The sequence below is a fragment of the Symsagittifera roscoffensis genome, chromosome 5, assembly GCF_963678635.1.
Source record: "Symsagittifera roscoffensis chromosome 5, txSymRosc1.1, whole genome shotgun sequence".
NCBI classification, from domain to species: Eukaryota; Metazoa; Xenacoelomorpha; order Acoela; family Convolutidae; genus Symsagittifera; species Symsagittifera roscoffensis.
In genome coordinates, this window is record NC_087066.1 from 38,187,872 (window position 1) to 38,212,170 (window position 24,299).

General features: G+C 36.8%; 1 protein-coding gene across 1 annotated transcript in view; it reads right to left on the reverse strand.

Annotated features, from left to right (window-relative positions):
* Positions 1-6: 6 nt before the first annotated feature.
* Positions 7-24,299, reverse strand: part of LOC134846290 (uncharacterized) — a 64,667-nt gene continuing 40,374 nt past the window's right edge. Inside the window, exon 6 of the mRNA XM_063863582.1 lies at positions 7-175. Coding sequence (XP_063719652.1) covers positions 80-175 — 96 coding nt within the window. The 3' untranslated portion in view covers positions 7-79. The remainder of the gene's footprint in view (positions 176-24,299) is intronic.

The window sequence follows — 24,299 nt, forward strand, 5'->3', positions numbered from 1 at the left end:
CGAAGTCCTGGCTGCTAACATATGCAGTGCCGGATCGAGAAATGGCGTAGAGCCGTGTTGGCCGAGGGAGAGAAGCCAATCACATTGCGCACATTGTGAACCTGTCTCCAAGAAACTCCCCCCGCCCCCGCCCAGTCGAGGATGAGTAATCACCGGTGTAGCAAACATGCAGCTCCTGTATTTCAAAACAAAGTGTGGAATACTTCAAGTCAGATGAAACGATTGCTTGAAAAATTTTCCAGCCAATCAGAATATAGTACTCAAACGCCCCCCACCTCAATTCAATGCCCCCCCCCCCTCACAACTTTGAATTCAATTTGAAAAGTACTTTAACATCGTCAGAAAACAAAGTAACAATTATGAACAGATTTGTTTTCATAATTACATCACAACATCACTCATTTAGACACAATGACACCTATAACAACTTTAAAAAATAGAAACTTCAAAGGTGTGCCGGGGGAAGGAGGGTGTGAGTGGTGGGGGTAGTGGAAAAGAGCCAAATAAGAGAGTAATTTAGTCATTGGAATCTTAAATATAAATTGAGTTTATCTGAAATCTAAGCTTAGCGTTTTTCAACTTGTTCAAGATGCCCTGATGAACGAAAAAGAAGTTATGACGAATAGGTTTGAAAAAAAGTTGCATCGATTATAATCGTTGTGACTTAATTTGTTTGTCACAGGTTCTGAATTGATGCAACTTCAACCTTTTTTCAAACTTGTTTGTCACTACACAGTTTTCAAACTTGTTTGTCGTATCTTTCTGAAAAAGTCATGTTTGAAGATATTTAGAGACATTTTAGAAAATTGAATGTAGTTCTTAATCAGTTATTCTTTTCTGTGAACAACAGCACTCACCTTGTCGAGGTCTACTCTACATATGTAGAGTCTGTGGTTGAAGTGGTCACAGAGGATCGAACCTAGTTGCGCCTCGTCCAGAGTTCGCTTCGACCCACAGATCTCTGGAAACGTTATTACAAAAATTACCAAAACATTATATGACGTATGATTTCTGAAGTAAAGTTTAAGATTTTTTTCGAGGTAATTAATTTCAACCAATCAGGATCCAAAATATCAGAAAGATGAACTGTGGGCCGTATAAGAGAAAATACCCATGTGAAGGAATCACTATGGCCACAAAGCAATGCACATGTAACTATTGACCAACCAGTTTTGAAATTGGAAACTTGCAGTTTTGTGAAAACACAATATGACTTCGAAGTAGGTTGCCTCTTTAAAATGACTTTTGATGTTCACAACTGCAAAAACTGTGTCACTTTTACAACTTTTCTAATATGCAAATTTCCGTATGAACAATTTATAAGGTAATTTATTTTATAATTTTACGATGGGGAGGTAATTGAGAAAAGGTGAAAACTGATAATGCTGTTATAACCAACTAACAATCAGGAGAATTCTCTTCGTGTGCAAAACAATAATTTACAATTTCAATATTTTGTAAGAAGATTTTTAAGCAGAACTTTTCCTCTGTGAAAAAAGATTTTTACTTCACTTGAGCTTCCGTGAGTTTTTGGATTTTTATACAAAAACTCACCTCGAATGGCTTAAGCCCCATAAACCATAATGTATTTTTTTTAAGTTTTCTTAGCAATATAGTCGCAACATTCTGGGCTACTTTCACTGCCATTGGCTATTCTTATTGTTCAAATTAATGTCTTGTTCATGACAAACTGTGAGTTGACAATTTTTATACTGGGTGTATTAAGCTAGCAAAACTATATACGTCGGACAAAACGCTTGCTAGGAATAAAGGGTCCTTTCTACTTTCTATCTTAGAAAGTAAATCTAAAATTCGCTGAGAAATATTATATTAGAAAAGAAGTTAATATGAATTTACAGCAAGTTGCCTTTTGACTCAATATCTATTTTAAGGGTGAGATTAGAGATATTTTTACTGAGAGTAGATATTATTTTAGAGATTGGTTGGGGGTGGTTGAAGAGAGTGGTGTTGGTGTTAGAAGAGATATTGTTGGGAAAGAATTCCCGTAGTTTTGAGCTTCTATTTATACTCAGATGGGGAAATCACGCCACTTTTCGTATCAAATGAGAAGTTACTTCTTAACTTCGTATTCTCTATTCGTACATTCGTATTTTACGAGAAGAAGGTTTCGTATGCTCGTATTTTACGAGAGGAATCGTTAATATTCGCATTGAATGAGAATAGTCGTTTCAATTCTCAATGCATAAACGTTATACGAACTATTCCAATAGCATTTCCCTTCCTTTTGCAAGGGAATAAAAACATATTTCTTTTGTGGTGGCGGCGGCGTCACATTTTGTGAACGCAATAAAATAATTCATGTTTCTGTTTCTATTTGAAATCAGAACATATCCATCCTCCTATTTGGAGAGGAAAAAAACTGAAACTTTCATTTTTATTACTTTCACTTGAATAGTGGGGTAATTGTTGATCGATCGAAGCTTTTTCTTTCAATCTCATAAAGTTTGTTCAATAGTTTGTTGGTATTACAGGTAGCAGATGTTTTTGAACAACTGATACTTTGAGTCAGGCTTGAATGAATATAAATACATCAGTTACATTTATAAATCAAAATAGAGTTTACACAACCAAGGGATTTAACTATAAAATTAAATACATCAAAATTATTTGTTTCTCAAAAGTTTGAAGGTTAGTTTTATGCCTTGAACATTCTTTTTCCGAAGTCTCTTTTTTTCCTGAAATATGTGAAGTGGATGTCCATACGCGTAATAAGGGGAGGACTGGTTCATACAAAGAGGGTATTTTTTGTTTTTTTGTTTTTTTATAAAAGTCAAAATTGTTGAGAAAGGAAAAAATTAATAGCAATACTACATAGCTATATAAAGCGAAAGAATAAATGTTTAAATGAAAGGATAAATTTTTACAATTTTCCTTCCAACCGGGCTATAAGTTGGTGATTTTTTCTTTTCAAATTGTGGATTTGCTTTTTCAGCTTCCGGATTTGGTGCGTTTCATGTATATGACTGCGCTGAATTTGCTCAGTATAGTCATCTAACTGGGGGGTTTGTAATTTTTCTGTCAGATATTTTGCTGGGACATACATTTTTTGATATTCAAGAAGGGAATTAGTTATGGAATACATTTTTTTATAGGGTGATAGGCTTCTAATTTAAAACGATTGATTAATGGATTCAAAGCATTATTGAGATCCATATCGAAGCCAGGATTGCTGTTAGAATTAATGTATCGTTCCCTTTCTAACTGAATATGTAATTTAGTGTTTAATTCAGTGGGGTGCAAGGGCTGTCGCCTAATGGTCATTGGATATTGAGAAGTTGATACCGGCGTATTTGCCGTTAGTATCTTATATGGTCTTACAATCTGGGTTCGCTTTTTAATTTTGGAATTCGAGGGAACCAGGGGTATTTTGAAATCAGGGGGTGAAATTTTTAGGGGTGGTGGCTTGGATGCTCTAGTTATTGGGACATCTGAATTGGTTTGAAGTAGTTGCTCAACGAAGGATCGTGTTGAGGTCGACTTTGCAGTGGGTGTTGTAGTAGTAGAAACAGTTTTTTGTTGAGTGAGTGCTGAAATCTGCGAGTCCAGTGGATTGGTTGGTGGCAGGAGTGAGAGAAGATCCTCAAAATCTCTCAAGTCGTCATCAAGTGTTGCGTCCATAGTTGAATCAGTTGGTATATCCTAGAACAGTAGAATTTTTTTTATTAGACTGGGTTTGTTGGGTGATCCAAGTTTTGAGTTTTTCTCTCAAAACTTGTTAATTGGATGTGAGGATACATGCGGTCCTGGTTTATTTTATCAATTTCCTCTAAAAGAGGGGCTTGTATTTTTTGATCTCATTCTTGTTCTATTTTTTCAGTTTGCTCATCTTGAGTGAAAATTGAGGTCACTATGGAAGTGAAAAGTATATTATATGAAGCGGCAAGTAATACTTTGCCAAAATGTAGTGAGCGGCCGGTGATTTTGTGAATATGCATAGCCTTTATTATGAATACTAGGCAATCTAGTATGAATTTCACAAATAGAAAAGAGGCGAAGACTATTCCGCATTTTTCTAAATAGTATTGTACTTTCCCGAATATACGGGTGTATTCGTTTTTCCAAAAGTTTGGAGAGATGAGATAGTCCAAATAGATTGTTTGGGAAGAGCCTAGTGGGCTATATGAGTCCGTAAAAAGAAATTTTTTAGCATTTAGAAAGGACCTGGATACTTTTTGCAGTATTCCTTTCATCTCTGAATTATCGGAAATCATATTCCAGAATTTTTGCATTTGAGCATAAGTGTAGAATGAAGCGCCTTGGCTAGAGGCTAACGAATGCTTAATCTTTTGAATTATCTCTTTTGGTTTAAAGAGATATGGTCCTGTAACACTTGTAATTTGAGGGGTTAATTCAATACAGGACTTATCATCATCAACATCTAGTTGAAAGAGATTCGAATGTTTGTCGGAGTAGTCTTGTAGATCTGCCAACTGAAAAGTTTGTCGCGTAATTGGATCAACAAATTGATTTTTTTCTTTTACATAATGGGAATGCGATTATAGCAGTTATCCATTAATTGCAAAGGTGAATAAAATTTCGGACAATGGTAGAGCCAGGCAACATTGCCATTGATCTCTAAGAACATAGAGCGGTTTTTGGTTAGAATAAAGCCAGCCAAACGCGGGCTTTCAAGTGAAAGCATTAAAGTATTTAATATTGAGGAGCGTTCTAGCTCACATTGATTTTGCAGAAGGGCTAACTCGGCCGTTCTGAGCATGTAGAAGCTATAAAAAAGAATATAGTCCAATTTGGTTCCTATATGAGCTTCGTAGTCAATTTGATGAGTTGAAAGTTGGAGTGGCGGCGAATCATCACTTAATGTGAGAAAAATAGAATTTGGTTTGCCGGCATTATGAATAAGTCCCGTTTCTGGGGTTGGTTTAACTTGGATTCCAGTATCCATATTGAAACCGTCAGTGTATGCAATAAAAAGTGAATCATATGAAGTTGGATACACTATTCTGGGATGACCACAAAGAGATTGCGGTTTATTCATCACCTGTAGCATAAATTTTTGAGAATCCCTTGTATGGGTAGAATGAATAGACGGGCTAGAATCGCCTTTAATTATATTGTATGATTCTTCGTTTTGAATCATTTTAGCCGGAAATCTGTTTAAAACAGTGAAAATGCAATTGTTGGGTTCTTCCCAAGTATAAGCAAAAGCGTCTAAGGATGTTGTTTCACATCCATTTGTAGACACTGGACAGGGCAAAGGAATGTTTTGCCAATTATTGACTGTTCCATCTTTGAGGTTAACAGTCAGAGTTACATTTTGCATGTAAGTTTCAAAAGTGTCCAATTTAATCCAAGAACGGCCGTCACATTCGTTATGATGTTTGCCGTCAACTTTGCCAGCATGGGCATTAGTTACTGTTTTAACATTAAATTTGAAAGGAAAATTTCCAATACTAGCATAGCCTAGGTTAAGATAGCCTCTGTCGGCGGCCGATTTACATTGATCGGCAGATAAAAGGAGATCAGTAGTGATCATGTTTTGTCGAGCGTCGATACCACTCGAATCAAAAGAATCGCAGAATCAACGCATTGATTGGCGTTTGATTCGACTTATTGTCGCATTTACTTTTGTGCGATAATGTCTCTGATATAGAGCAACATAAGCATGGGTTACTTTAATATTTTCTGGTTGGACTTTGCAAGGTGCTACTTTATTTAGAGAGAAAATTTTGTTAGAAGTCATTAGTTGACAATCATAATGAGCAACCCGAAGATTATTTGCAGTATTTGCATATAATTGTTCTTTCGGATCAAATGCTGAGGTTTGATTCGAAAGTATTATTAGAGTTAAAAGACCAACCAAATAAATTTTTTGTAAATTTTTTTTGGTGGTAAATGATAGCAAACGAATTTTTAAAAGTACTCACTTTAAGCATTTCTTCGAGAGTGGTTAGAACAGGATCTTGGTCCATTAGTTCACCTTCCTCTAGTTCACTACTTGGATTTGTCATTTTTTGGATTTTTTGTGATGGGAAATCTGAGTTAGATTTCAATTTTTGTTGAGGAATTCAGCAGATTTATTTTTTGGAGAGAGAGGAGGTTTTGAATGCAAGATGTGGAATTGAGCATGAATGAAAACAACTGTATATCAGTTAGTTTTTAAAGGCTGTTTTTGCTTTTTTGCAAAACTAAGCTCTGATTGGCTGTTGTTATTCGGCGTCTTTCGGAAGTGACGCTTTTTAAGTCATAATTCCTTCGCCATTCGTTTTGTAATGTTGTGGTTTTTTCCACTCTGGTTTTAATGTCGTGGTTTTTCCACTTAGTTTTGATTTGTTGAGATCTAGCAGTGAAATGATTTTTATTCGTTTATGCTGATGTTAATTTATTCCCCTTCCTTATTGGAGGAGGAAAATGAAAAAAAACATCTCGTCATAAAAGAGGACTAAAAGCAACATCATTTGTTTGCTTTCCGTTTAGTTTGAACTATCTGTATTTTATCCTCAAAAAAAAATTTTTCGTCGTCCAGAATGAATTTTATCGATCCTGAAGATAATCTGGTGGACTTCCCGGAGAAGTTTTTGAACTTACGGGATGAGCTAAATTTCAAACATGAAGCCTTGCTGGAGGACAAGGAAGTCGAGAGAAGGGTGGCAATCTAAGACGGATTAGTAGAGAAAGGGGCAAATCTAACGCCTATGGAATTTATGATTTTTATGGACCGGAGTTATGTCTTCAAGTATCCGGTACTGAATACCGATGAACTATTTGAGCTGGGCTCAATTCAAAGTAGGTTCTTCGCCAAGAAACTACGGAGCCCATGGAGTGGAAACCATGTGGTTTCACAAGAAACAATGGACTTTTTGTCCTTATTCTTTGGAGAGGATGTAAGTTTGTTTTACAATACGCCCAATTTTAGAAGTAAAAAAAAAATTTATTCAAGTGGCATGGCAACATAGAAATAGTATATAAATTTGTTTTAGTTTCAAGAAGAATTCTTCAGAAAGCCAGCAGCAGAGGAAGAATTTAGAAAAAAAATAGAGCTGGATATCATGTTGGAGGAAATATATCAAGCTTGGTGGCGGCCTTATTCAGCGCTGCAGTTTGCAGTGAGGAGCCTGAGTAGGGCCGCTGAAAACTCGTTGGAAAAGATGGCGGCTGTCAAACTAGTCAAATCTTACTCTGATATTAAGTCTTATCTTTATAAAAGTTATTTTTAAATCTATTTGTAATTATGTTATTTTTGGTGTTTTGGGGTTTTATTACAAACGAAATATGTATAAAAGGGAAAAAGGAGAAAAAAGAAAAGGCCAAAAGAAAGAATTTAATAAATTTTTAGTTTGGCCAAATAAATGGTTTAGTGTTTTTATTTCTTTTTAAATTTGCCAATTAAACTAGATGGAATTGTAGTTCCATAAAAGTTTGTAGGACGATTTGTCCGTTTAGGTTTTGTGGATTCAGAAAGTGATCCAGGTGCGGATCGAGTGTTCCATAGAAGCTTTCCTGAGAGCTATGAGGTATATTTTTTCCATCAGTAAAGCTTTCTGATGATTCAGATAAACGAGGGATATCAGGAGGACGGGGAGTATTATATTGTGTTGTTATATTTTGGTGGCGGCAGCCAAAGTCATTTGCGAGACTAGTGTTAGGACTTATACTGCGGCTAGGTAGGCGGCGGTGGCCATAACTACTATATTGACTAGTTGAAGGATTAGGGGTTTTATCAACAGGATAGGGAGTTGAACTTCGAATAGGTCTAAGATTCTGGTCAATCGCAGTCGCATCGAACTAAATCTAATGATTGTTCTTGGACAATGGTTTTATTTTGATCCTCATTTGTAGGATTATTATCAGTCATTTGCTGATAACCATTGTTGACTACTGGCCAAAACTGGTATTGTAGATTTTCAACTTGTTTCGGTTTATTGAAAGAGTCGATTTGATGATTTCTTATATGATCATAAAAGTCACTTGAAAATAAATCACTAGAGTACTCTTGTAGTAGTTTGGGCATTTGTTGTTCTTTAGGAAAGTATTCAACAATATGATTGCGGTGGACAATCTTTTTTTCTTTAGTAAAATCATTTTGAATTCCGTATGTTACCTCCGTGAAGTTTTTGAGATTTCAATAGTGGTTTGGATCTATTTTCTAGTAACACCTTAGTGCCTTCTTTTATAGGCCGTCCTAATTTAAATTGATTTCGGAACATGTGGGCCTTATTAGTGATGCGGCGGCAATGGGTATAGGTGTTACTATAAATCAACTTAAAATCATTTTCCATTTTTAGTATTTCGGCGGAAATTTGATTTTTTAGAAATCTATCTATGGTCTCATTGTTTGACTTATGCTCGGTATGAGCATGATTTTCGAGACCAGCGCAAAATTCAGAGGTACATCTTTTGTTTTGGTCGCTGTAGAGGCCTAATTTAAGGCTAAGGGGAACCTGAGGTTTTATGCCAAAGACAATCTCATATGGAGTGTAACCTGTACTTGAATTAATGGCGGTGTTATGTGCAAAAGCAAATTTATTTGTTAATTCAGACCAGTTTGAGCCTGAGGTACTCAAGAAATGTCGAAAGTACTGGGTTAAATGTTTATTTTGGACTTCAACTTTTCCGTTAGTCCAAGGCGAGTAAGTAGTTCTTGGCCTCAGGGTTATTCCCAATTCAGAGGACCAATGAGCAAAGTCATTACTCATGAATGCACTTCCATTATCATGAATAATTTGTTGTGGAATACCAAATGTTGTGATTTATTTCTCTAAGAGCTTAATGGTTTCCTTAGAGTCTGCATGGGTGCATGGATAGACTTGAAGATATCTAGAGAAGGCATCTATCACAACTAAGCAAAAGTTTTTGCCGTGACTTGATGGTCTAAGTGGACCTTTATGATCAATGTGGATCGTTTTAATTGGGATTGTTTCTAATTGTCCCCATTGTTGTAATGGAGCTTCATTCAGGTCTTTTCGTTTAGGCTTATTTTTCTGACATTCTAGGCAATCATGAAGAAGCATGTTGACCCATTTATAGAGTCCGGGCCAATAGAAATATCTTTTGATTATTTCCAAAGTTTTTGTTTCGCCGTGATGACCGCTAAGAGGATGCTTATGAGCTAACTCAAAGCAGTTTAGCACTAGGGCGATGGGTAAGCAAATTTTTGGACTCTTAGTATAGTCATCATTATATTCATTAATACAAAGAAGATCATGTTGTCCTTCATTGAATAATAATTCAAACTGCCTGATATAGGCTTTTAATCCTTTTTCTTCACGATAAGGATTTTTTTTGTTTCTTTCTGGCTTTTCGTTTTGCTTTATGCAATTTTTGATATCTATGATTACAGTATCGTTACACTGCTCTTGCATAATTGTTTCAACGTCTAAATTTGCTTCTTTAGCAAAGTCGGTCATTTTTGCTATCAGTTCAAGAGAATCTCAGATTGGAGACTTAGAGGTTCAATTAGCCTCAAAGATCTTGTTTTGTTGCAAAATTATTTTTTGTTTTAACCAGGTCGTTGAGAAGGTCGTTCTCAACATTGCCTTCATAAAAGTCAAGCCATTCTGAATTTTCCAAAGGATCATCAAGTGCAGATACTTCATCTGGAATTTCTTCATAAATGTTTTGATCGTTCATATCTGGTATAGATAGTCGTTTGATTTGGTTAATTTGTTTGCCAAATTGGAAGAAATCTGTTATATTCTGAATCGCACTACAATATTCTTCAAAATATTCTGGAGCATCTTCAATGCTGAAGTCTCTTCTGTCACTTATATTGATTAATTTCTTTTTTCCGCCTTGCACTTGAGCAATGACTGGATAGCAATCGTTTTGAAATATGTTATCATCTTTGTGGAGTACTGAATAACATATTTGTTCTCCATTGTCTAGGATAAACTTTATATCATTTGGAATGGTTTTGTGTTCTAGTTGATATCTTTTGATATCAGCGATGGGCACATTTCGGCTCAATAAGTCAGGAAAAGCTAGGTTTGAACCTGGGGTATAAATTATTTTCAAATTGTTGAATTTTGTCAATACGACTTGATATTTGAAAAATCTATGAGAAAGTTGTCCTTTTCTGGACCATAAGAAGAGAATAGATCTGTGATCACAGTATAGGTATAGAGGAAAGGGTGAACCTATAATGTAGAATTCATAGGTTTGCAAAGCAGATATTATTCCACATAGTTCACGATTTGAGTAGACATTTTCTGCTCAGCTTTATCAAAGACTCTAGAATTGGCAGAAACAATTCTTTTCCCTTCAGGAAAGTCTTGGATGAGTATACACCCGGTTCCTACATTTGAGGAGTCGGCGTGAATGTGGAATGGGTAGTTTACATTAAGTATGGCATTTGAAATATCATGACAGAATTTGTCTTTCAGTTTTTGAAAAACTTCTTCATGGCATGGTAGCCATTGAAACTTATCACTACTGTTTGCCAGTTCATATAGACATTTTGCGTCCACATGAAAATTTATGATGTATGTGCTGTAGAATCCCATGACACCTAATACTCCTAGAACTTCTGTTTTTGATTCAGGGGATTTCAATTTTTTTATGTCATCAATTCGTGAAGTGATTGGGGAAAGACCATCTTTAGAGACAACGTGGCCTAGAAATTCAACTTATCTTAGGAAGAAAAAGGTTTTGTCAGGGGCAGCTTTTAAGTTGGCCTTCCGTAAAAGAGAATGATATTCTCGAATTGTGACAAACATTTCATTTTTACTTTGACTCTGTTTTTACGTCTATGTAAGTAATTGCTTTTTTTTCTTTAATGAAGGGTCCAAAGGCATATCTCATTAGTTTACTGAAGAAATTTGGAAGTGGTTTCAAGCCATAGAAACCAACTTGGTAGGTATATTGTCTACCTCCTACAATAAAGCTTGTTAATTTCTGGGCCTCATCTGTTAGAGGTACTTGATGGTAGGCGCAAGAGAGATCACCACTTGTGAAGTATGATCCGTTTATTCTGGTCATGAGAACTTGTAGTGGTTCTAATGGCCAACTACAATTGCTAGTATCTGTGATTGAGTTTAGATACCTAGCATCCAAGACCAACTTAACGTAGTCTTTTTTTGGAAGAATGATGACTGGATTTACGAACCATGAGTTCATATCATCTTTTTCATTTAGTTCTCTGACTTGCCTGCTTGGATTAATTCATCCATTTACTTGTCCAATTTATCTCTTAGATGGACTGGAATTTTACTCGGTCGTTGTTTTTTGAACGTTGCGTCCTTTTTAAGTGGTTTATGGAATTTATGTTTTGTTTTTCCAATATCATATTTGTGATGAGAATAAACATCTTGATCCTCTATCAGCATTTGAATTAGATCTGCAAATTCATCATCCGAGATATCACTTTGTGTGAAATCGAAGTCAGATAAAAATTTAATAGTAGTTTCGATTTTTTCCAAAGTACTATTATTGTCCTTATCAATTGAGGAGTATTGGGTAAACGTTTCGTTGACTAGAAAGGCAATTAGCCGATCATTATGTTCTTTGTTTCGGTACTTTTTAAATTGTTCTTTCAAGGGAGGCCTGCAAAGGTTCTTTGCATCATTAGAAAAGTCGGTTGCTATTTCGTTTTCATTTTTGCATACTTTGACTATATCTGAACCAATTTGTTCAAATATTTCTGATACATTCTCTGTATCAAACACTTCAAGGGCAGGCATGTCCTTGATTTCTTGTCCTGAAACATAGACAAATATAGGACATCGACAATGATTTTGGAAACTTCTTCCCAATTCATTTTATCTAAGCCACAAGCAATTTTGGGCATTGCGATAGATCGAATGTTATTTGCTATAGCATGATCTTTCATTTCGGACAAGGTATTGAATAAAGCGTCGTAGGTGGGTTTCTGAAAGTACCTCTGTTTGGTAATCAGGTTATATATGATTTGTCCAGATTTTGGATCAGTGAAGATGAGAATATCGTTAATGTTAGCATGTTTTGAGTTACAAAAGTGTCGTAGCTCAGGATACCTTTTGCTAATTGATTCAGCAAATCCTTTTTTCATTGCTCTATCTGCAGAGATCGTATGGGCAATGGGCATATTCGATTCGAATATGGACCTTTTTTTGAAGTCTACATATTGTAGACAGGGGCCGGATAATTGAGTATTGCTTTCCTGTGTTGTATTGACAACAGTGTTCAGCATGAAACAGCTATCGAATTCCGAAATTTCGTTTAAATTTCTTGTTGTGAACTCATCACAATCGTGGATAGCAAATATTTTATCCTCGTATCCTTGAATATCAGTTACTGCATAGCCTAGTACACACTTGTTTAGTGTGACAGGATGATCTTTCTGATTCTCAATTAGGATAGGTAGGCTTTGCTCAATTTGAGTACAAACTGTATTAATGAAAACCAATTCGGTTTTAGTTGTATTTTATGAGGCAGGAATGTAGTCCCTTTTTCGAAGTATGAATTTGGTTCAGCCAAGTGTTTGTATAAGTATGTAGAGCGTGCTGGAATGAACAAGGGTTCTTTCAAGTTAATTGAGACAATTTCTGAAACGTTAGGATATTCTTAATCGTTGTTCATCAACCCGTAGGATATTACACCTTCTTTTGATTTGAGCTCAACTGCGGGGATATCAAAGTAGAGAGCTTTTAAGAAGAGATGACAAAAGTCTACTCCTAAGAGATTAGCAGTCTTTTCTTCAGCTATCCACACTTTGTGGTTAGATGGATATTTTCCATCAGTGTCGAAACAAGATTGAATAGATGTATGGCCACACATACGTATATCAGATCCATTATAAGTCTTTGCCTTAACTTTGGATCGGTAAATTGTCATTTTTTGACCTAATTTTTCCAATTCTTGATAATTTGGGTAGTTTATGATACTACAAGTTGATCCTGGATCAATCATGAATTCAATTTCAAGTCCACTATTATTATTTTTGTCTCCTGTGGCAAAATGATATAAGCTAAGATTTATCCTTGATTTAGGATTACTATCATCGCTTGGTTTCGGAGACTTTAATAGTTTAAAGGAAAGAAATCAGTGATAGCATCACAGTAATTGACTTCTTCCTCAACCCAGTGGGTAGTTTCAGACTGTATTTGATTCGATCTCAAATTTGGTGATTGAGATCGCGTTGAGTCTCGACTGTTATTGCTATCATAGCTTCCAGTGTTATATGGTCGACCTCTAGGGTACTATTGAATTGCCTATTTTCTTGGTCGTTGAACTGTTTAGCAACTTGTTCATTTTCTCTGAATTTGTTTTCTCTGTGATACCTATCATCATAGGTTTGGGGTCTTTTGTTTTTGAAAGACGATTGTGCATTAGCCTTTTGGAAATTGTTTCCGTTGTAGTTATAATTATGGCGAATGCCATAGTTATTTTGGCTAGGATTTGAATTGTTAGTAGTTCTATTTTGGTTATCCCAAAACCGGTTACTTGGGTTAGGGTTACTCTGGTTAGGGAAATTATTCGGTCTTCGATTTCGTTTATAATCAGTTTCAAATGAAACTCTTCGTTCAATTTTTGTTGTGAGCTCTTTCCGCAACTTCTTTACTTCGTCCTGAACTTGCTTTTTTGAACATCTAGATATAGAATGTCCATTCATTCTACAATATTCGCAGAATCGTGTACTATTAGATCTCCCCTTGATGTCAGGGTGACGTCGTTGAAATGAATTCTGATCATTGATTGCACTAACTTCATGATTCTTGATCAATTTAGTTAGTTCTTTAATTTGAGTTTCTAATGAAGTCATTTTATCCGTTGTTGACTTATTAGCAGGATCAGTAGCAACAATGAATGTTAGATCCTTAGTGATTACATGATTTGTGAATTGATCCCAATTGGCATTTGGATGCTCTATCATGTATTCATGAGCTTTTTGTTTAAGGGCTAGAGGTCTTAGTCCCTTAATTGAGAAATCGATATACTTTTGACTTCTTTGTCTGGTTTGTATAGTTCTCTCAGCATTTTGAGCAGCGTCATCAACATGAACTGTTACATCAATACTTTCGGGCGATCCTCTATCTACAGAAGATTTAATTCTGTGGAAGTAATTTTTATTAATTCGCCATCTTGGCGAGCTGCATTTTCAGCATCAATTCTATGTTTGAATTGATCTCGTCCGTCAGTGAATCTGTTTAGGAAGAGATCTTTGAGTTGTGCCCATGTGGTAGCATTGGTTACATTATCATTGAACCATTCAAGAGATGTATCAGTTAACAATGATCCGAATAGGGATCGTTGTCTGCTATCATAGCTGCGTCGTGCATCATTATCAACAGGTCTTTGACCTAATGAGAAAAGAATTTTGTTTTCAACTGAATTCCAAAAAGCCGTAGCATTTTGGTTCGGATCGTTTCCCAAAAATGTCATTAAAGACAAGTTGGGATGGGATATTGGGGTATCAGCCATTTTATATTTAGTTTAGAACTTGAAAAGAAAGATAGAAAAATTTATAAATTTATTTAGGAAACTTAAATTTCCGATTTGGAAATTTACTACTTCTCTTTATTTGTAAGAGAAATTTCAACAATTCTCCTGTTTGAGAATTGGATTCTTTGCTTTTTATCTCTTTTTGAGACTTTAGCAATTTTAGCAATTTTTTAGAAGGTGAGCCTCACTGGTCGCACCAAATTATTACGCTAGCAAAACTATATACGTCGGACAACACGCTTGCTAGGAATAAAGGGTCCTTTCTACTTTCTATCTTAGAAAGTAAATCTAAAATTCGCTGAGAAATATTTTATTAGAAAAGAAGTTAATATGAATTTACAGCAAGTTGCTTTTTGACTCAATATCTATTTTAAGGGTGAGATTAGAGATATTTTTACTGAGAGTAGATATTATTTTAGAGATTGGTTGGGGGTGGTTGAAGAGAGTGGTGTTGGTGTTAGAAGGGATATTGTTGGGAATGAATTCCCGTAGTTTTGAGCTTCTATTTATACTCAGATGGGGAAATCACGCCACTTTTCGTATCAAATGAGAAGTTACTTCTTAACGTCGTATTCTCTATTCGTACATTCGTATTTTACAAGAAGAAGGTTTCGTATGCTCGTATTTTACGAGAGGAATCGTTAATATTCGCATTGAATGAGAATAGTCGTTTCAATTCTCAATGCTTAAAACGTTATACGAATTATTCCAATAGCATTTCCCTTCCTTTTGCAAGGGAATAAAAATATATTTCTTTTGTGGTGGCGGCGGCGTCACATTTTGTGAACGCAATAAAATAATTCATGTTTCTGTTTCTATTTGAAATCAGAACAGGTGACATTGCCAACGCAACATTATAATAATATTCATGCAAAAACCTGTGGAAACCAACGAAATAGTTTTTCTACTGTTCAACCCTTACTTCGCTAATGCGTCTTTGTACTGAATAGATACGAACCAAATATTGATTGCGTTAGTGGGTTTTTGATGATCTTAGTTTCCCAAAATATCTTTAAAAAATAAAAGTAATTAGTTTCATGCAATGATATTTCCAAGAGTGGGGGGGTCAATAAGAAACACATGGCATACAACGGCGGGCAATAAATCTTAGAAATCCCATGTCGCATGAGCCGGTAACCATAGAGGGAACTACTTGGATGTGAATAGCGCAGATTATCATACAGATAAACAGAAAAGCTCATCTCTTCTCACTACTGCGGCGAACAGTCACGTAAAAAGGACTAAAAATAACCAACCCAAATTTACTGAATGGCCGTCGACGATAACCAAGCGATAACATCTTTCAATTGCCAGGAGACTCACTCGCATACCTAGCAACACAAATCCCATAGGTATTACAATGGACCGCAACAAACGACTAGAGTCCAAGGTAGGCTGCCTATTTTCGAATCTTGTCTCGGCTAAGCGTTGAATTCGTCCAGTAGAAAGAATGAAAACATCGGGGCCAAAGAACGGTGAGTAACTTGCAATGAGACTAGCCCTTGTTACGTTTATGCCAAATTGAAGTTGATCGTTCTCAGTCAGAAGCGATTCGGCCGGACAAAATGTTTAAGCGGTATTCCCGTGGAATCGCTTGTTTTCGGCAATAACATCAATAAAAAGCAAATTCATCGCTGCAGTTTCGAAAAACTACTCCACGTTTTCCAACTAAAACGGACTCTGACCGCTTTGGAAGACTCTTGAGCGCATGTATTGAACTGTCTATGGTCTCGACCACAGATTTTTTTGAGAGGATATTAGTAACAACATCCTGACTCATTGCCTAGTAGTAAGCTCGGACCCCTGACCCAAAAGCGTTCTTTCAGGCATTTCGCCTATCTTCCGCGTGACCCAGTGTCCGCGGGACTACCTCCACTTTTCAGATAGAACCAATTATTCACAGTGGTGAGTTCCCTAATTTCAAAAACACGGTTTGTGACGACAGTTGGCAACTTAATGTAACACCGTGGTGCTATTGGTCAACAGAAATGTGCTGGTTACCTTGATTGAAAATTACGGCAGTACATCTTCCTTCAACCGAGATGGCAGCTTTGGAATGTACATAGCCTTTATTGGTGCTACCCTTGCTCTACCAAACCTAAAGGCAAGTTTAGCTTTATTATTCTAATTAATCCGAGCACGAAGTTAACCAACCGCGCAAAATACATCTTGCGAGCTATACCCAAAAATATGAAGCTCTCATTGATCAAATGGAATACTGAAGTAGCACGGCAAAATGACTAACTATCCTATGAAAAATTGGCTTGAATGCCACTCAACGAACTGATTCCGGAGTGCTTCTAGTAAGGGATCATCATATTGTTGCCCAGTTATGCGCCAAATGTCCTTAGGATGCAGGGGGCACTTATTGCGTAGGGAGCTACCAAACGGATCGGGTCGAAGTCCGTTGAAACAAAACTTTTAACTAAAAAGTCCGTTTAACCTGAATGACATAACTGTTAACGAGCTCCTGGTAGAGAATTGCTGTCATCGGCCCATGTCATCCCTATCCAGTAACGTTCATCATCATGGTATGTTTTTGATGCAAGAGGGTTATTCTTTCCCTGATCGGCTGCACCACAGCGAACATCAGCTTGCTTCTATATGCCATAGTTTTCTCAAACCACGGTTGACTAACAAGTTCTACTTCATCAACGTTGCACTTGATAACAACCAGATGATGAGGGGAGTAGGGTCACTCAAAACCCATCATACCGGCAGAAGAAGAGCCATTCGAGTTTTCCTTTCTGCATCTTGAAAATAATCTAGCGGGCCTATCTGGTGATAAACATCCTGACAATTTACCATTTCGATGTCCAAAGGGCTATACCAAACTGGCTTTCTTGATTCCAAGTATTGTTAAATTGCTTAAAGGGCCTGAACATGAACCTTCTGAGACCCTACTTTTAACTTATTTTTCATGTAAACGGTAGAAGTTGAAAAAAATTCAGTGTTATTTTATTCAATGGATAAAGTGACCTCGGCTTACTCAGTCGAAATAATATCCGCTTAATTGAAACTACTTAGGGTCAAATCAACTTTTTCCCTGAAAAGTTCAGACGGCGGGTCAAGCTTGCGGAAACCCAGGAGTGATTGCCCGCGGAATCACACAAAACGAGAGCGTTATCGGTTTTTGACTTCGACGACCCACTTAGCTCAATGACCTGAAGAAGACCTTTAACAATCTGAGCGGATACAAAACAAGACGACGATGATTTTTTTTCCCGATAATTTCCAGTAGAAGACTTTTTTAGTTTCCAGATAGATTTTTTAAATTTCAAGCAGGAAAATGCGGTCTGCATCATGCAAAGGGAACTTCTGCGCACTTTCACACCCAGGTTTAGTGCATTTTCTAGACTTTGGACAATTAGGAAACATTTGGCCTGCTTGGAGACAGGAAAAACATAGTTTTTTCTCCGCGTTTTTTGTTCCTTGTCTTACAAGAAGAATATTTCATATGCTCATGCGTTTTGGCCTTTTCTTTCAACCAACGATCAAGATTCCTTCATGTTTAGAGGAAGTTTACATGAAGCTTGATTCAAGATTCAAAAAGCGGTGTTACAATGGCTTCAGTATGTCAATAAGTTGTCGGCTTTTGTGCAAAACGTGTTTGTAAAGTAAAGGAGCACGAACACAATTAAGGAGTCAATCGTTGATTCCAAGCGAACAGTGGCAATAATCCTGCGGACGCTGGGACACGCTGTTTATTGGCGGAATGCCTGAACAAAAGCTTTTAATTCAGGGGTCTAAGCTTTCTGCTAGGCAATGAGCGGCCCTTCAAACCGAATCAGGATGCTGTTACTAAAATCCTCTCAATCAAATCTGTGGACGACACCAAACACAATTTAACTTATGCGCTCACGAGTTTTTCAAAGCGGTCAGAGTCCGTAATTATTTGAGTTTCATGAAACTTCAGCGACACGTTTGCTTTTTATTGAGGTTATTGCCGAAAACCAGCAAATCCGTAAAAAGGGCTAGTCGCCTTGCAGGTTTTTTACCGTTTATTGGCCTCAATAATATTATTCGTTCCACTCGACGGATTCAACGCTTAGCCGAAACAAGTTTTGAAATGCATCGCATCATCTTGGATTCTCCTCATTTTGTGGTGAGGCCTCTGTAATTTGCCTAAAGCCATCAAAACCTGCTTTACTTGCAGTCCATAGTACATATGGGATTTGTGTTGTTAGTCCTGCGAGCAATTGAAAGATGTTCCTTTGTTTGCAGAAAACGCAAGACAAGCTGTTAACTTCCTATGATTTCAAGCATCCTTGTCGAGCAGCTTGGCTGCCGCCAACGGCCATTGAGTAAATGCGGGGAGGATATTTTGGTCCAATTTGCGTGAATTTTCACCCAGTAGTGAGAAGAGATGGACTTTTCTGTTTACCTGTATGACTACCTGTGCCGTACACATCGAACTTAAACTTTTCCGACCATGAACACCGGCTCATGCGTCGTGGGGATTTAAAAACTTTTTGCCCGCCGTTGTATGCCAAGTGTTTTGTGGCCAGACAACGAAACCAATTTCGTTAGAACGGAGAAAGAACTCCTGCTTTGCGTAGAATTTTGAAACAGACATGCTCCATCATTGTTAGTGCAAAAGGATTTAAATTGGAAATACAACATTACTAGCGCGCCGCATCATTATGCGTCTTGAGAAAGGTTAGTAAGCAGTTGCAAAGGTTAATGCGCAATAGTCATCGGTACTCGCAAGTTAACGGATAATGTAATGTCTACCACGTTTTTTTTAGTGGAGTCATCGTCAAATGCCCGTCTAAAAACTCCTGTTGGTACCAATTCAACTGAGTTGGAATCTTAAGCATTTCTTCTTTGGCGAACAATCGCTAGTTTTCCGTCACTAAAAGCTGATCAAGCTTCGATCACCGAAACGCTATGTAGGAGTAGAAACTTACACAAAACCTATTTAACAGCGCTGGCTGAAGGAGTACGTCCCTTCCAGAAAAAAAGCGCTCAAAATGGCATGTTGATTCGGAACGGTGATCTCGGTTTGATCGCCCATCGCAGCAACCACTTCCTGTGCACTATCCTACAGGTCGATTAACCGCGTTCAGCAACTGTTAGGACCTTATCGGGCCAATTAGTAAGGCCCCTCGTTAAACGTGCTCCGATTCATCCGGCTTTGGAGGCATAGGATGTTCTCAATAGTGACAAAAATGACTTTTAGTAAGCAGTAAATAAGTTAATAATCAACGTACTAAAATGTAACGGCAATAAGTTGAACTATAGTTGCATATTCTTCCAGGAAAGTATAGCCGAGCGTAAACGCACAAAAATACTCGAACGTTACGGCGGGTTTGGCGCAGTTTCGAAGCGCACGCACCCCGCAAAGTCGTTTCCTTTATAAACTCACAAATGTGAGCCAAACTTGAAATAACATAAAATAGACCTGCGTAACTGGGTTCGAACAAAACGAATTTTTTTGTTGTGTTTAGCTATCAAAATATTTCAAAAAATGACCTTGCCCGAACTTGAATGACAAGTTTTTGACTGTCAAAACCGTGTTTTGCCAAAAGTTTCAACGCTCTCACACGTTAAAACTTTGATGCTGAGTATAACCATACTATTATAAAAGACTTTATCGAAAAACCATCAAGAAATCACTTGATTTTATTTCTCACAAGTTAGTTTTCCTGTATAATTTGACTCAGGACACCTAGCGTTCGAGAACTGTTTTCGTATCCAGTAAGCATTTTTAAAATGTTCCACTTTTTGTCAATTTTTACGAACCTGCTGCCTTGTAGCTGATAAATGTATATAATAGACTACGGGTCTTCCACTTCTTGTTCCGAATTTTGAAGCGAACGGAATATTTATGCTTGGTGTGGTTTATTTCTTAATCAGTCAATTTTCGGCGATCGAAGTAATAGTTGTTAACAAAAAAATTAATACCTAAACGAAGATACCGTTCCATCATAATGTGAAAAAAAAAAACAGTTTCTCCAAATGGCTATACTCTGCACTAATTTAATAAATAACTAATTTTGCGCGACTAATTTATGCGCACTTTCAAGATTTAATTCATATTGCTGAAAGCTCAACGCGATCTATTTATGAGTGGCGAGCAATCCCGCACAACAAAATCGTTCCAATTTAATTTGATGATAGCTCAGTGATCGCATTAATTTCGTACGACTAATATTTGTACACTTAATTTATATTGTCCAAAATTTATAGTTTTCAATATTTTCTTTTAACAAAAACTATTCGAGACCAATCAAAGGGAAGTCGAAATATCCAGAATTTTGACCTGATACACTAACAGTCTTGATTGGCCTGAACTTATAAATTTTCCAAGTTTTCAAGTTTCATACTAGCAGAGTTGAAAAAAAAATCGATCCGGATTGCTTGAAATTGAACAAAACTGCTCGTATGAGGGCAAAACCTTGAATGTTTTGGCTACTTTTTAAACTATATGGATCAGTGTTTGCCTAATAAAACAATGAAATTTTCATAAAACAAAGGAAAGAAATTTAAAAAAATGTTTGAGGTTTTTCTGAAAATTATCACCCCACTCGCCATATAGATTGTAAAATGATAGAGTTTGCTACCAGAAACGTATGGCAAATATGACAAATAGCCTGCTTTCACCAATTTGAACGATTTATAAGACAGACTTAAATTCCACCTACGCCCGTTAATTGTCCCAAATTGGCCAAATTTGCAATCTTTAAATCCTCGTAATTTTACTTTAAAAAATCAGAGGTGAAATATCTTTTCATAATTAAGCTCAACTGAACAATGCCTTTCGGCTGATTGTGCGAACTATGCTTGTGGAAAACTCCATAAAAAATTTTTAGTTAACAAGCGGGAAATCTTCGAAAGCCGGAACAATAATCTTTACCTCTAAGTAAATGATACACCGTTATTTTTTGCGCAAAACAAAAATTGCGACTCACTTTTCAGGAATCGGTAAGAAGAAGTATCACTCTCTGCATAAAAAAGTTCGGTATTGCACAAAAAAACTGTAGATGGACTGAATCAGGTATCATGTTAAAACACTTTTGTCTCAAATGAGCCGGCTTATAATGCATTCCGAAAAAATTCCCATTTCAAGATTGAGCTGATGATTGAGCTGATGAAATTTTTGGTGCCGGAAGGGCTAAAGGACACTTCAAGAACAAGGTTTACGCAAATTTAAATTTTAGTTTCTACTCAGTGGCTTCATTCGCTCTAAATATGAAAAATTTTAGAGTTTTCATAATATTGATAGAAGTCACGACTGCAACTGCTTTGAAGTGATATATTTCTTGGCCCTGTCTGACCTTTTTTTTTATTTCTCAGTTTGCGTTGAAATTAAATAAAAATCCTTTGTCGACGGAGCCCTTTGTCGACGGAGCACTTTGTCGACAGAAATACGAAGATTCTTCAAACTTTGACGAAAGAACAAAAAATCTACTAACTTTTCGATGTTAATCTGTAAATTCTGTAAGCTGAATTTTACCCTCGTTTCTTTTGTTCTAAGAAAGCAAAATGAGCTGGTTGCAAAAACAACTTAGAAAGGTGAATGTTACTTGTACCAATTATTTTTGGGTGCTAGCAAGTGAAACAGGCTGTAGCGGCTTGTTTTTGACGTGAGTTACATGTTATGTGAAAACTTCACACAGAAGAAAAAAGAAAAATATGTTAAGGTAATAACCTGACAATGAGAACGTATTTGATTCCATACATCCCATGAGTTCCAATCGCATCGTGACAGCATTCACATCTCCAGAGTAGTCGGTCACAAAAATTCCTACAATACTCGACTTAAGTTTAGGCTCCAAAATATTATAACTGCTTTGGGTATCAGGATATGTTTTGCATATAACATGATACTAAGACTAAAATAATTGTGTTAAGGGGAGTAAAAACAGGTCGTAATACCTGATTTTCTGCTACCATTTGTTTCAAATGATGTAAACGAGCAAATAGTATTTTGGTATGTTTTAGAAATAAGTGGAACTTAATATTTTCATACAAATAAAGCATATGGTTTGATGATGTCAATTTTAATATTTATGTTCAGGTATGTAACATACCAGGTATAATTTTGAGAGCCTAAAGTTAATCGATTCCATGCCTATATAGCGAGTCTGTAAATCTGTGAACTTAAAGTAATGAGCCGATAGACCATCCACATCAACCAGTTCTGATTGGTTCACACAGAAAACAGAGTGGCCGAGTTTGTCTTCGAACAGCGACCATAACGTGCCCTCAAAACTCACTTTAATGAAGAAGCAATTCACGTTGTCTTCTGCTCGGATCCGAATTCCAGTTATTTTATACTCGGCTTTCAGTCCAATTTTCATGTACTGAACGCCACCCCACGAGTTACTAAGCCAGCCGGGTTGTAAGTTAGTGAAAAATGCCGTCAAGCCTGACCTTTTAATGAACATATCGGAGGAAGTTCTGATTTGGCATTCTTCAAAAGTTGAAAGATCGACCACATCGTCGCATCCCTGTGGCGAACGAAAAATAGAGATCGAAACTGAGTCGCACTTTTCAAAAAACTGGTAATCGTCAGAATAAATTGAACTGAGTTCATTTCTGATAAATTGCCTATATTCGACGCAGTACAACGTTTCGGCCAAGTAGTCGCGAGAAGTTAACGGCATCTTGTCAGCATCAACTTTCACATGTATTGTGAAACTTATAGTGTCGAGAAGATTCCAATTGCCGGTGCAATTGACATACGCGCTGATATTGTCGAATTGGCAGAAAATATTTTCATCAGTGGTCGAAAAATGGAAGTATGACTCTAAATGGACATAGTGTGGCGTTATGAGAGCCATACTTGGATCTCTGGCGGCGGCTCTGGAGTTTTGGCAGTGCTCCATATCGAAGTTCACTATGAATTTTCCGTCTTCTTGAACAGGGTAAGTATCCGCAACTACTTGGGCTATCGAGCAGATTTTGGGTGTCGCTAGAAATCAAAGGATTTATTTTATATGGATATTTATCAGTCAGAAAAAATGAAATCAAACTTATCGACGAAGATTTGGTACAAAGATCATTCAATAGCGAGCGAAGATTTGGAAATAGAAAAAAACCTATTAAAAGTTTCTTTAGAAACCTCGAATATGATTTTTTTTCATTAACCCAAAGAGAAGTTTTAATCTCAATTAATAAAATACTATTATTAGCCAATCAATCCTAAAAATTCTCGTCGCACCTTCAGGACCCTTTTACCTGTCCACGAGATTGCGTTCCAAGAAAAGCACGAGTTTTCCGTCGAAGTGGTTTTTGCTGGTGTTCAGGCAGTGGCGTGCGCAGAAATTTTTCTAAGGGGGGCGGTTTTTCAAAAAAAAATAAAAATTTTCATGAACTGTTTTTTAAATAGACCAATTGGATTTTCTGAGCTCTCCACAAATACTGTACTCTCCAAGAACCCTGTTTTTTCAAAAACTTTCTGCACCGCAAGCAAATTTAAGAAAAAAACAACAGGCAAAAAAGGCGTTTTTGGGCACTTTTTGGAAAATTTTGACAAAAAAAAACGGTTTTTTTTGGCGCGCGCTCCCCCCTCAAAATTAATAATATCGACCTTTAGAAATTTTTTGAATTTGGTCAGTCAAGAATGGATGTCGTAAAGTTATACTAAAGAGGACCCTTTGGAAAAATTTGCAACCAGAATTGAGGGAGTTGGAAGGGCGGTCGCCACCCCCCTCTCTCGGCACGCTACTGCGTTCAGGGACGGATGACAACAATTTCTCTAAACAACCCTACGCTTACCCCATGGATCGAAATCAAAATTGATGATCCCACTTTCACTTTTGAAGAGAGCATCCCCCCTGTAATCCAAACTGAACGGGAACTGTTGCATGTTTTGTAGCTCCTGATGATCCAAAAAGGTCACAATCATTGTGATCTCAATTTCGTTTTCGCTCTTCCCACACATAAATTCTTTT